This window comes from Microtus ochrogaster, chromosome 6 (assembly GCF_000317375.1).
Source record: "Microtus ochrogaster isolate Prairie Vole_2 chromosome 6, MicOch1.0, whole genome shotgun sequence".
In the NCBI taxonomy this organism is placed as follows: Eukaryota; Metazoa; Chordata; class Mammalia; order Rodentia; family Cricetidae; genus Microtus; species Microtus ochrogaster.
In genome coordinates, this window is record NC_022013.1 from 10,799,736 (window position 1) to 10,814,735 (window position 15,000).

A 15,000-nucleotide genomic window follows, 5' to 3' on the forward strand; every position below is an offset into this window, starting at 1 on the left:
TGATGCAAGTGTACACGTGAGCTCACAGCATGCATGATGCAAGTGTACATGTGAGGTCACAGCATGCATGATGCAAGTGTACATGTGAGCTCACACTCAGTATGCATGATGCAAGTGTACATGTGAGCTCACAGCATGCGTGGTGCAAGTGCACATGTCCCACATTCAGAACCAAGGCTACAGTGACATCAAGCAATGAACCATGGGTGAGTATCACTAGAAACATCTCAGATTCATCATGCATTTGATTATTAAATTAATTTTTGTCATTGCACATTTAGAAGCCTTTAATATTACCAAATATTTTTAAACTCCTTATTGAGTTATGTGACCTCGGACAGAGTCAAGAAGCTGGGGTGTAGGGTCCAAGAGCACAATTCATAAGGCAAATAAAGTCATTCCATGTTGATGTGGTAATTTTTACATCTAAAACTGCAGCTGACTTTGATTTTTAAATATATCCTCCTCAAGGGCAAGTATGACTATATCTACTTTGTTGAGGACCAAACGAACCTGGAGAAATCAAAGGCCTTGTTCAAGATCACCACCAAACTAGAATGAACTAGAACTGGTCTTTGTGCTCTCTTCCCGCTGAATGACTTTCCACTCTGCCTTGCAATTCTCCTGGCCCCCTAAATAATATCTTCCCTTAGAACTTCTCCAGGTGGAAGCAGATAGCTCAGCATCTTTGTATTTACCTGGGGGTGATTAGTAGTTTTAGCTTTCACCGGTAACAGAAAGCATCGTTCCAGTAAGGTAGACTGAAGCATCTTTTGTGTTTTGTTTCTGGTTTAAAAATGCAAGTTTTCGGCATTGAGAGATGGCTCGGTCAGTAAAGGACCTGCCATGCAAGCATGAGGACCTGAGCTTGATCAGTAGAACACACTTTTTGAAAATGCTAGCCTTGGTGGTATGGGCTTGTCATCTCATTGCAGGGGTGGGGTACAGACAAGAGGATTCCTGGGCTCCCTTGCTAGCTATCCTAGAATATTTGGTTAAGTTCCAGGCCAGCAAGAGACCTTGTCTACATAATAAAAGGTGGATGTCACCTAAACAGCAATATCCGAAGTTTTGGCTTCTGTATGCATGCACACACCCATGCAAATGCGTCTACAGACATGGCCACACAATACACTCCCAAAAGAAACCCAGTATTTCTAATGTTTTTCTGAAAGCGCTGAGGTTTCCTAAGAAAATTCTTTAATGATTAAAAATGTTTATCTTTCAAAATGATAGTTTTCCAAACTCTAAATTTAACCCCTTCCCCAATTTCAGGGAGATGACACCTTGCTTGTTCCTATTCATGCCTACCCTGTCTTGAATAACCTGGACTTCCCCAAGTTCATAAATCTATCCGATGTCCTCCTTGGAGAGAGGTAAGTTCCCAACGTGACCCAGTAAAACATCACAGGATGTGAAAGGTTAAGAAACTGAGGCCTGGCGGATGGCTCAGCAGTTGAGAACACTTCTGCTCTTGCAGAGAACCAGAGTTCAGTTCCCAGCACCCATGTCAAGTAGCTTACAACCACCTTAACTCCAGCTGCAGGGGATCTGACCCCCCTTTCCTCCCCTGCAGGTACCCATGCACAAACACACATGGACATGCTGCATACATACACAGAAAGTTTTTTAAATTAAGAAACTTATAAATAGGGCAGGGGAGATGGCTAAGGGAGTAAGAGTGATTGCCACACAATCATGAGGATCTGATTGGGATCAAATCCCAAGTGTATAAAAAGCTAGCTAGGTGTGGTATGGTAGTTTGAATGTAGTTGGCCCCATAATCTCATAGCAAGTGGCACTGTTAGGAGGTGTGGCTTTGTCGAAGTGGGTGTGGCCTTGTTGGAGGAAGTGTGTCACTGTGGGGTGGGCTTTGAGGTTTCCTATGCTCAGAATACTGCCTAGTGTGTTAGCCAACTTCCTTTTGCCAGCAAGATATAGGACTCTCAGTTCCGGCACCACTCCGCTTGCCCACAGCCATGCTCGCTGCCATGGTGATAATGGACTGAACCTCTGAAACCGTAAGCCTCCACCCTAACTGACTGTTTTCCTCGTGTGAGTTGCCACGGTTGTGGTGTCTCTTCACAGCAGTAACACTAAGACATGCGGTCACATGCACTTGTAACCCAAGTATTGGAGTTGGTGGAGACAAAGAGAATCACAGGATCTTCCCGGCTAAATGACAAGCTTGAGGTTGCTCGTGGATTTTGTTGTTGTTGTTGTCAACTTGATACAAGCCATCTGGGAAGTAGGACCAGCAGTTGAGAAAACACCTCCATCAGACTGGCTTGTAGGCAAGCCTGGGGGCATTTTCTTGATTAATGATGGATGTGGGAGGGCCCAGCCCACTGTGGGTCATGTCACCCTAGACAGATAGTCCTGGATTGTCTAAGAAAGCAAGCTGAGGAAACATGGAGAGCGAGGCAGGAAGCAGCGGTCTTCCATCCAGGCTCCTGCCTTGGCTTCCCTCAGTGATCTACTGTAAGATGTAAGCTGAAATAAACCCTTTCCTTCTCAAGTTGCTTTGGGCATGGTGTTTATCACAGGAAGAAAACCAGGACACTCAAGGCTCAGTGAGATCCTGTCTGCAGGAATAAGGTGACAGGTGACAGGAAAAGTCCCCTGGCATGTTTCTCTGGCTTCCACACAGAAGCACATGGGGGGGCAGTGTGTGTGCCTCTACACACATACACACATCACACAACACACAAACACTTTCACAGGAGAAAATGGAGACTTGTGGTTTTTCTTTAGGTACAGTTAATTCTTGCACCTCAGTTAGACAGGGTTTATAGCAGCAGAAGACAAAACAACATGGTTCAAACAATCCAAACCAGGTCAAAATGCCATTAAGAAAGACGGGGGATGTATTGGCTTACTTGAACTCTCCTGGTAGGGCTGGATCCAGAATCAGAGGGAACACCCTGGTTCTTCCCATGTCCTCTTTCTGCTGCCTGAGCTGTCCTTCATAGAACCCTCTCACGGCAGGCGAGACAGTGGCCCACGATAGCCTGGAATAGAGGTGACAGGAGGGGCTCAAGAAGTAGGCCAGAACTTATGACTGTGTCTATAGGACCAGCTTGGATTATATGATTTTTTCATCACCCAGTCTTGTTTAGAAGAAAGGAAAGCAAGTGAGACCAGATCTCAGAGTCTGTTCTTCCTGTTGAGCAAATGGCTACTTATTCCAATTGTGGTTCAGTTTATATCTCATCCTCGTGTGTGTGTGTGTGTGTGTGTGTGTGTCTGTCTGTCTGTCTGTCTGTGTGTGTCTGTGTGTGTCTGTGTGTGTCTGTGTGTGTGTCTGTGTGTATGTCTATGTGTCTGTATCTGTGTGTCTGTCCGTGTGTCTGTGTATGTTTGTATCTGTGGCAGGTGCCAGAAGGTAACCTCAGATGTTGCTCCTCAGGTGCCAATCACTTTTTGTTTATGATTATTGACTCTATTGAGACAGGGCCTTTCATTGGTTTGGAACTTGCCCAGCAGTCTAGACTACCTGGCCCGTGAGCCCCAAGGATCTGCCTGTCTCCACTCCCCGGCACTGGGATTACAAGTGCACATACTACAGTGCCCGGCTTTCTCATACATGGGTTCTGGGGATCAGACTTAGGTCCCCATACTTTTACCAACCTATCTCCCAACGCTGCGTATCTCACTCTTCCAGCAAATACTAAATGCCTACCAGCAGGCACAGCGCCATCTGCCCCAGAGATGTCAAGGAGATGCTGATGGACTGCTTGCTGTACATACAGAGAGGCCATGTTGGCGCTTCAGAGCTTGAAATACTGAGCTCAGGTTACATAGAGAGCTGGTCTCTAAACAAAAAGTATTGAAATCCTTTTTCCAATCAGAGAGATGACTCAGTGGGAAGATGTCCTTGCTTCCGAGCCAGACAACCTGAGTTCAGTTCCTGGAAGGAACCCACATGGTCAAAGGAGAGAGCCCCCTCCTACAGGTTATCTTATGACCAGGACACACATGTGTGACACTCTCAATGAATGGTAAAAATTGTTTTTTTCAAAACAGGGTTTCTCTGTGTAGCCCTGGCTGTGCTGGAACTCCCTCTGTAGACCAGGCTGCCTCAAACTCAGGCATCTGCCTGCCTCTGCCTCTTAAGTGCTGGGATTAAAGGCATGCACCTTTTATTTTATTTTATTTTATTTTATTTTATTTTATTTTATTTTATTTCTTTGTTTGGATAAATCTGTCCACTCTTAGGAAATCCCTATTGCCCTGAACTCCATGTCCCCAGCACAGGTACCCGGCCCTCCCCTGGCCACCTCCCCTCTCCAGTTCTAATCAAATACCCTGACAAAAATGGCTGAAAGAGGAACAGGGTTACGGTGAACTACAGTTGATAGGGATAGAGTCCTCAAGGTGGGGAAGACATGACTCCAGGCAGGAAGAGGTGGCCATAGGAGCAGGAAGCTGGCTGGTCACATTTTCATCCGTACACAGGAGAGAGAGAACTGCCAATGGGGTGAGGCCTGAAGCCTCCCCCATCCCCTGGGACTTTTGGCCTCCAGCAAGGCCCCTACCTCCTAAGGGCTCTGCAGCCCTCCCGGATCTCAGCAGGAGCAAATGTTCCAGCATTTGCGCCAACGGGGGAGGCTTCACGTTCAAACCCCAGCACCCCCCGAGCATCCCCCAGCACCCGGCTTGTCTGTTCTTGGCCCCATGCCTTCCTCCCTCTTTCTCCAAAACCATTCTGACTGAACTACATGCCAGTACCTCAACTTCTCCGTCATCTCAAGCTCCAAATGTCAACTGGCTGCACTTGGGAAGTAAGTAGCTGATCCCTGTAGGTGGGCAACGCTGACATTTTATCAAAGCCGGTGCGCCAGGGAGCAGGAACTCCCTAAGTCACAAGTTCCTCTTGCCATTTGGAAACCACCTCTCATTTGGGCCACAAACAAGGCTATGGGCTGAGGGGGAAACAGTGTAAAAAAGTGGTGCAAACAGCAAGGCCTTGTACTGTGGTCATCAGTCACAGGCCCAGGAAGCAGATGTCCACCCTCCTGGGGCCTCCCCCAAGCTATTTTCCACATAATGTGCCTCATTTGTATTCAGAATGAAAAATTCAGCTAAACAATTTACTTAATTGAGTTACTGTTTATAATGGTATAATATATTTTTTAAAAATCTCTTAAAAGATAAACACGCTATTTTTCTCCTGTAGACATCCTGGCAGCAGGCAGTACCTTCCCAAGTCTCTGGCTCTCAGTCCTTTTAGCGGCATTTGGCCACCCAGACCCTTCCTTGCTTCATTTGGTCCAAGCCGTGCCCTAGCAGATTGATGTATCTGAGCAGGCATTTCCCGAAAGCATTCCGTATGAACCCCCGGCCACCTTAGTGGTCCAGTGCATCGTTTGGATGGGTTCTTTATCCAGCATCCATTCCATTCATTCGTTCATCTCTCAAATGCCTGTTGTGTTAGGTACGGTCCCAGTCCACCGTTTGTTGCTATAATAAAATACCTGAGACTCGGTGAGTTATGAAGAAGAACACAATTCAGCTCTTCGTTTTGGAGGCCGGGAGGAGCATGGTGCAGCACCACTCAGCTTGTAGGCAGAACCTAAAGGAGATAAAGCAGGTAAAAGAGACAAGACGGGGGCCCTTTATCAGTTACATCACTGCCGTGACAGTGAGGAAGGGAGGGAAGGTTGTTTGTGGCTCACAGCTGGAGAATGCAGTTCATCTCAGCAGGAGAGAGAGGCAGGCATGTGACAACAGTCAGGACATAGAAAGAGGTGAGCGAAACTTGTGCCCTGCTTCCTTTTCTTTTTAGTGAGTCTAGAACCCCAGCCCATGGGATAGCGCTGCAGGCGTGTAACGACAGTCAGGACACCTTCTGAGAAAGAGATGAACGAAACTGGTACCCAGCTTCTTCCCTTTTTAGTGAGTCTAGGACCCCAGCCCATGGGATAGCGCTGCCCACATTCAGGGCAGGTCGTCTTTTCTTCTCTCTCTCTCTCTCTCTCTCTCTCTCTCTCTTTGGTTTTTCAAGACAGGATTTCTCTGTTGCTTTAGAGCCTCTCCTGGAACTAGCTCTTGTAGACCAGGGAGGCCTCAAACTCACAGAGATCCGCCTGCCTCTGCCTCCAGAGTGCTGGGATTAAAGGCATGTGCCACCACCGCCTGGCTTCTTCTCTTTCTTATGTGAATTGTTGGTATTAGAGTCCAGTCCTCACGCTCGGAGGCAAGCACTTTACCAACTGAGCCATCTCCCCAGGGCCGTATGTGTTTTCTTAAAATGTCTCAGTAAGAAAACCATTTCTTCTACCAAAGAAGAACCCCTGGGCATTATGAAGTGGAAAAGCAGAAGGATCTAAATCCATCGATGGGCAGGGATCTGGTTTCATTCTCTTTCTGTGGCAAATACTCTGATCAGAAGCACCTTAGGGGAAGGGTTTCTATTGGCTTAGGAGTCCAGTCATAACCCATCACTGAAGGAAGTCAAGGTAGGAACTTGGAGGCAGGGACTGTTTGCTTCTCCATGTAGCATTTCCTCTGGATAAGGAGCTCACCTCACAGCCAAGAAGTCCAGCAGGAACCCTGTAGGGTGCTGGGTGCTAGACTGGCTCAAAGGCTGGCTTATGCTTAGCTAGCTTTCCTATCCAGTCCAGGACCACCTTCTTAGGAATGGTGCCACCCACAGTAGGCTGGGCCTCTTGTATCTGTTAACAATGAAAACAGCCACCAACAGATATGCCGGTTGGCCAACCTGATCCAGACAGTTACCACATTGAGGCGTCTCCTCTCCGATGACTTTAGGCTGTGTCAAGCTGGCAGCCAGAGCCATGAGTCTATGACAGGACACATGGACTCAAAGAGTCTGTTCTGCCCTTCTCACACAAAAGAATGTGGACAAAATTGTCAGAAGTTGAGGACTTGTGTTGAAGTCACTCCTGTGGCTTTCTTTGTGTGGGGTGCTTTCTTACCATGGGGTACTTCTGGGGAGGAGCAACCCCGACCTGACCAAAGCTGAAATCTGGGCCATGTCTCCATCCATCCTCCTCTAGTCACGAATTGGCCTTGTTCACATTCATCATCTACATTTTTTGGTGGCTGGATCTGACCATTGTTAAGTTTCCCTTTCTGAGATAAAATGCCAAGGGGATGCTTGCCAGCTAGCCATAAATAACTTTGGTGGCTTAAGATCTTCTGAAATGCTTCCTGACAGCCTCTGTAAATAGGAACGGTGCGTTCCAGGGTCCTTCCAGCTTCCCTAAACCAAACAGTGTCGCTGGGTGCAGAGGACCTGCGGTTCTCTGTCCTTCCACAGGCTCACTTTATCATTTGCAACTAGATAAATTCAACTGTGCATGGGGCTGGGGGAGTGGCTCTGTGTGCAAGAGCCAGCCGCACAAACATGAGGGTCTGAGTGTGGATGCCCTGACACCAGGCAAGTGAAGATGAGAGGGTCCCTGGAACGTACTGGCTGGCCAGTTAGCCAAACCAGTGAGCTCCAGGTTCAGGAAGAGATGCTCAGAAAAGAAGGTGGAGAACAATAGAGGAAGACACCCAATGTCGACCCCTGGGCTCCATACACATGTATGTACACACGCACGTCCACAAGAACGCATGCTTCCCACATACACAATTTGAAGATCACTTGACATCTCTGAGGGTATTGTAGTTACAATGGAATCTTACTCTCCCTATGTACCAAAATAAATAGCATGCGTGTGTCAGATACAGACTTTGTAGCATTCAGCTCTCCCGGTTCTGAGAGGGCTTGAGCCAGCTCATCTTCCTCTGCAGTTTTCACAGCACCGTGTTTCTGGCTGGCTGTAATGACGTACACCTGGACTCCACACTCAGCAGATAGAGGCAGGGAGATCAAGTTTAAGGTCATCCTCAGCGGCACAGTGAACTGAAGGTCAGCCTGGGTTCCTAGAGACTGTCTCAAAAATAAAACTAGTGTCTTTCTGGTACCTCATAGCCAGCTAGAGCTGGAGCCACTCCACAGACCTTGTTCTCCCATCATTCCTTCTTCCTGGCACCAAGCAACCATGGACGGCCAACCAGCTACTGAGTTATAAATAACTTTTGACGGTTCATCTTGATTGTCAACCAGTAAGACTTAGAATCACCATAGAACACCTCTGGGCGTGTCTGTTAGGGAATTTCTAGATTTGGATAACTGAGGTAGCAAGTCCCACCTGGAACGTGGGCCACACCATCCCACAGGCTGGGATCCTCGGCTGAGCACCAGCATCCATCTCTGCTTCCCGACTGTGGATGCCATGTGAGCATCAGCATCCATCTCTGCTTCCCGACTGTGGATGCCGTGTGAGCATCAACATCCATCTCTGCTTCTTGACTGTGGATGCCGTGGGACCAGCCGATTCCAGCTTCTGCCATCATGCCTTCCCTGCCATAATGACCTTGTCCTCAAACCATGAGGTGAAGCAAACCATTTCTTATGGTGGTTTGGTCACAACAATGACACAAGTAACTAATACAGGTGTTGGGCCTCTTGGCTCATTTCTGTGTGGGAATGGTCAAAGTCAGAATGGTATGTTCTGCCCCTGGCTTTTAAAGCCTCCGGGCTGCATGAGAATGTGTATTCTCCAACCAGCGCTGACAGGAAAGATTGATGACACAGACAACAGCCAAGCCCGGCTTGCTCTGTGTGGACTCTGAGGCCCTGTGGGAGGCTCTGAGGAGCAGCTGCAGCAGGTCACAGCAGACACACTGGGAGAAGGGAAAAGATCCATCTTCACGAAGAGATTTGAAGAAGAGAAAAATTATTCTTCCTCATAATCAGGACTCTGTGTATGTGTCTCAGGCTCAACATAGAGTTAAAGAAATAGTGTTTTAGTAAAGTGTCCCCATGTTGGCAAAGGTAACAGCACATTGAAGTCTAAAGAAAAAGAAGCGATTTTTAATGTACAATTTTGCAGGAAGAGATGCCAGCATAGAGACAAGGCAAAATGGCTGGCACACCGATTTGGTACAGCACAGTGGTTTTCTCATACAAAAACAGACAATAGCAAAACGGATGATGACTTGACCTTGGAGAAATGCTTCTTTATTTCAGCTTCTACCTGGGTCTCTGGGACAGCAGCTAGCGTACATCTCAGAATCAGTATTTGGGTGAAAGAACTGGCCGTGGGCTGAAGAGATGGAGCCACTTTAAACCGCCTGCCTCACAAGTATGAGAACTGAGTCCAGTCCCTAGAAGCCACGTAAAAAAGTTGGCTTGGTTTTGGTGGCCTGAATGGGAATGACCCCCATGGGCTCACATGTTTCAATACTTGGTTCCAGATGGGATATCTGTTTGGGAAGGTTTAGGAGGTGTGGCCTTGTTAGAAGAGGTGTGTCATTGGGGGAGGGCTCTGACATTTCAAAAGACTGTTAAGCATCCCCAGGGTGCCGCTTTCTGCCTCCTGCTTATACATCAAGATGTGAGCTCTCCCTTGTTCATGCCACCGTGTCTTTGCTCCACCACCATGGCTCTACGGCTCTGAAACTATACACCCAGTAGTTACACACTTTTTTTTATTTTTTTATTTTTTGGTCTTTTCGAGACAGGGTTTCTCTGTGGTTTTGGAGCCTGTCCTGGAACTAGCTCTTGTAGACCAGGCTAGTCTTGAACTCACAGGGATCCGCCTGCCTCTGCCTCCCAAGTGCTGGGATTAAAGGTATGCGCCACCACCGCCTGGCTACACACTTTCTTTTACAAGTTGCTTTGGTCATGGTGTTTTGTCACAGAAACAGAAAGGAAACAAATACAGTAGTGTGCTCTTAAATTCTCAGTGCTGGGCAGGCAGAGACAGGAGAATCTCTGGGGCTCTCTGGACAACCAGCCTACCCTACGGGTGAGCTCCAGGCCAGTGAGAGACCCTGTCTCAAAATACAAGGAGGGTGAAAAGCAATAGCCAGGGTTGACCTCTAGCTGCTACTCCTGTGTTCTATCTATCTATCTATCTATCTATCTATCTATCTATCTATCTATCTATCTATCTATCTATCTATCTATCTCTATCATCTATCTATCATCTATCTATCTATCTATCTATCTATCTATCTATCTATCTATCTATCTCTATCTCTCTCTCTCCCTCTCTCTCTCTCCCCCTTCCACTTGACAAGCACCTGTGTTTTTATTATCTGAACATTTTTCTCTTCTGTGGTTAGAATTTCTTTGATTTAAAGTGCTCTGACTGTACTCTTACCTATCTAGCTGTTCTTGGGCCAGTCTCCTTTTCCGAATCTCAGCAGGAAAGAAAACCTTTCCCACTCTGAACTCTAGGGATCTCTCTGGCCAATAAAGCAAGTACTGAAGAGCTGCCTCTTCACTCAACAGAAGTGGATGCCAACTTCAGGTGCCAACAGAGGGGACTTCCGCTGGAGGACCTGAGTTAACAATTATTTTTAATCTTTCTCCAACATTCTGGACATCGGGATCTGGGAGAAAGCAAAGGAAAACCTAGCTTTAAGACTCTAACTTGCTCTTCACCCATAGCCTTTACGCTTACCGTCCAGGTGGTTTGTGCGGTGGGTGAAGTGGCCTAAACTTTTGATAGGCTCCAAAGGCAAACGGATGTGTGCATGGGGAGCAGTTAAAGGTAGAATAGCCATCCAGTCTACAATTCATGCGTTCAGTACCCATGCATAAACAGCCAAGCTAGCATCGCATACTAAGTCCTGACGATCATTACTGTTAGAGAAAGTCTTCAGGATGTCTGGAGAGGTGGCTCAGTCCAGTGAGTACTTGCCAGGAAGCATGAGGACCTGAGTTCAGATCCCCAAAAGCTGGGCATGGCAGCAATACATGCTTATGATCCCAGCACTGGGAAAGTGGAGACAGGGAGATCCTTAGGGCTTACACACATGTGTGCATGTGTGCGCATACATACACATACACACAGAGGCACTGATACATACAAAGTATTCATGGATAAATTGCTGTGCCTAACATTTAAGAATATAACATAAAGAATGGCAGCGTCTACCCAAAGTGCATCCTTCATGGAGCGAAGGGAACTATGGATGAGCTCCAGGGCTTGAGCATCAGTGCTCTGACCTTCAGAGTGTCTGGATGCGCCCCTTCCTATTTGGTTCATATAGCTGCTGTTCCCTACACTAACTCCAGCAGTCGGTTACATTCCAGATCTATAGTACTGCATATATGACATTCCATACATGTACACAGGCCCACATGAATGCACATAAACACACATGTGCATGCGTTAAATGTGCTTTTTATAATATGATGAGTGTTTGTCAGACAGTCAGGATTCCATCCTTTCCTCTTTCTGTCCTTTTTTCTTTGTCATCATGTAGCCCAGGCTAGCTTCAAGCTCCCTATCTAGCCCTGAGATTACAGATGTGTGGCACCATGCCTGCTTTGTGTGTGTCAAGTGAGCTACATCCCCAGCCACAGCTGTAATTTCATGAACAGCTGTCTTCTCTGAGATATGGCTCCGATATCTGAGCCCAGTTCTTACACACAGCAGCTTCAAAACCAGAAGTATCTGAGTTTCATTTGTTTTACATTAAAGGGAATCAATTTCCTTTCCCTAGGGCAAGAGCACACCAGCTGGTGGCCCAAAACCAATGGTCAGCCCTGAAGACATACAGACCCATAACCTCGCACAGTCTGGGCAGGTTGTGTCTATGTATTTAGGAACACACACAGCAGCAGCAGCAACAATTAAAGAAAAGAGGCCCTGGATTTGAAAGAGAGTCGGAGGTGGGGTACATGAAGGGTTTGGAAAGAGGACAGGGAAAAACGATGTCATTATATTATACTCCCAAAATGTCATTATATTAAATCATCAAATTATAATATCATAAAAAGAAAATCTATTTTAAATAAATGAAAGGAACACATTTCTTATTCAAACAAAGAATGACCCTTTCTTTTTGATAGCTGCAGGTAGATAGGCCACCAGGACAAGCAGGCTGACAGAGGGTGCCCTGCTGGTAATGTCAGCCAACAGCTTTTACAGGCTCTTTGGCTGGGAGGAACTGGTTTGAATAAAGTCAGCATGTGGTCGTGGGCGCTTCTACCCCATAGTCTAAAGGAAGCGGCTCTTCACAGTTTTAAGTGCCTCTTCATATCCTCCCCGTTTTAGCGCCTCTTCATGTCTTCCTGATAACGCTCTGCTTTTCTCCACACGAGAAAGCCAGTGCCTGCAGGAGGCCATTCATCTTCCTTCTACCCAGCTGGTCCTCCCCCTGTTACCCTCAGCCCCCTTCCTGGATGCTATCGCCAGCTCTCCCTCTTCTCTAGGCTCCAGACATAGACCCAGCTTCCTCTAAAGCCCTGTTTGCTATCGGATATGTCGTTTCCATTAAGAATTCTGTGTTGAGTGAATTTAGCATTTAGTTTTCTCGTGTGTGTGTTTAGCTGTGTGTTTGTGTTCATATACTGGAAAGGGGTGTCTGATACACATTTGCACATGCGTGTGGAGCCGGAAGGCAACCTTGGTGTCATTCCCTGTAGCAAGTTATCTTGTTTCTAAGACAGGTTCTGTCACTGGGGACCTGCGGTTCCGTGGTTCCACAAGGCTGGTTGGTCAGCAAGCCTCAGAAAAATGCCTGCTTCTGCCTCTTCAGCATCGGCATTAAAACTGCAAAACCCACTACAGCCAACTTTTACATGGGTGTGGGATCTGAACGCAAGTCCCTAAGCTTGTATAACTAGTGGTTTACCACTGAGCTAGCTCACAGCCCCCTTAATGTGCAGTTTGTAAAGGCATTTTATTCTGTAAGGCTCTAGTCATATGAAGAACCTACGGTCATTACATTCCTGGGGATGGATCTAGCTGTAGCTGCCAGCGGCTGGCGATGGTGAAATGTGAATTAGTGCATAATGGGGACAGGTTTACATAAAGAGAAAGGGTCCTGTGGGCGCCTGAAGGTGGCATGGCAGTGTGGTGTGTTTAATGCCACCGAATGGCATGCTTAAAATGTTTAAATAGTAAATGTTATCACCACATTTTTTTTAAAGAGTGGGGTTTGGGGTTTGGTGCTGGGATTTGAATCCAGAACCTGATGCACGCTAAGCAGGTGCTCTACCATTGAGCTGTAGCCCATATCTGAAGGTGTTTACAAAATGTGAATAAGCTGCATAGTATCCCTACAGGTGACAGACACATATCTCCTCTGCCTTCTCTGTTATGTATGTGGTGTGTGCATGCACGCACGCACGCACACTTATGTGTGCTAAAGGTTGACATTAAGAGATTTTCCTCTCCTTCTCTTTACCTTATTCTTTTAGACAGCGTTCCTCTGGATCTGAAGGCTGCTATAATCCCAGATGAACTTGTCTCCACTCTCCCAGAGCTGGGGTTCCTGCTACACCCAGCCATACCTGGCTTCCGCTGATCCTGGGAATCAGAACCTAAGTCCTTATGCTTGCCCAGCAAGACTACATACTGAGCCACCACCACCCCAGCCCCTGGCCCCGTCTTTTTCTAAATTCAATTCTATTTCGATGTCCAGAAAAAGAGCATCTTTTATCAAGTCTGGAGCGACGCGCTCACTGAATCCAGGCTGCTCCCTGGTGTCTTAAACTGCTGGTCACAATTGCAGACGTGGTTGTAAAAACTTTGGCAACAGAAAAAGACTTCCAAATGTACGTCAACCAACAATTTATTCAAAGTCAAATGTGTTATGAATTTCAGATGTTTGAGCTGCACTTGCCTCTGTTGCAAGCAGACACCATGCGTGCTCACTGAAGCCTCTGGACACAGAGCATGTGCTTTTGCACGTGGTCACACAGCATGACCCTGCTCAGATCAGAGACTATTGTATTCTATCAATGGTGCATACCAAGTGCTTCACTCTAATAGAAACATAATAGACTCTGCCATAGAGGAATCGTATCCTGTGTGTATTGCTGGTTCATTCACTATAGCAGAGGCCTGGTCACCAGCTGTCCAGCAACAGGTGAATGGATAATGCAAAAAAAATCCCACATACACACATACATATAAGCATATATATATATGGATACTATTCAGCTTTGAAAATGAATTTTAAATTTTGCCGGAAATGAATAGATTTAGGAAGTATAATACTAAACAAGGTCACATAATCTCAAAAATAAAAACATCTACATGTTCTCTTTCATATGTGGAATCTAGTCAATAACATATGTACACAAGTGGCTAGAGTATAACATGAAGAAGCTAGAACAAGAAAGGCCTAGTGTAAGAGGATTGGGGACTGAGTGCAGGCAGCAGACACACGTGGAAGAGGAGATAAAGCCGATTGTTTGTAGTTGGAATTCCGCCGCAGATTTGCTGGTGTGGGCGCTAATTCTAACTGTAGAGAAGTTCATTGAGTTGTGTAGACTTTGGGACTGCCTAATTTTAGTGTGTGATATTTTTATTTATTTGCAAGTTTTTCTGCAATAAAGTTTGTAAAATAAAAAATAATGGTTTAGTTATAGAAGATAAGACTTTAATAATAAATATTAACATTAATATTTTAGTATCTTCCTAATTTAAGCATGTAAGCATGAAGTCAGTATCTTTGGATATAACATTTCTCATGGTTCTCGGTCCCAGGCTCATGGCGCCAGTGCGATCCGGTTCTAGTGAAGGCTCCCTTGTGCATTTCCACTTGAAAGTGCATTAGTTCTACATGCCCAAGGTCCAGTGTGCAAGATGGAGGTGGGATCTATGTACTAGGTGTACATAAGGTCATACAAGTAAGCCCCCAATTCTGATGATGTGCACGTGTGTGTGCATGTGTGTGTAGTGTACATTCTTGTGTGTGCATGTACATGCGTTGTGTGGTGTGTATTTCTCTGTGTGTGCGTGTGTGTGTGGTGTGTATTCCTGTATGTGTGGTGTGTGTGTGTGCATGTGTGTGTGTGGTATGCATTCCTGTGTGTGTGTACATGTGTGTGTGGTATGTAGTCATCTGTGTGTGTGTGCATGTGTGTGTGTGGTATGCATTCCTGTGTGTGTGTACATGTGTGTGTGGTATGTAGTCATCTGTGTGTGTGTGCATGTGTGTGTGGTATGCAATCCC

General features: G+C 46.3%; 1 protein-coding gene across 1 annotated transcript in view; it reads left to right on the forward strand.

Annotated features, from left to right (window-relative positions):
* Nucleotides 1-15,000, forward strand: part of Cfap221 (cilia and flagella associated protein 221) — a 77,925-nt gene that overhangs the window by 13,177 nt on the left and 49,748 nt on the right. Inside the window, exon 6 of the mRNA XM_005348264.3 lies at nt 1,276-1,376. Coding sequence (XP_005348321.1) covers nt 1,276-1,376 — 101 coding nt within the window. The remainder of the gene's footprint in view (nt 1-1,275; nt 1,377-15,000) is intronic.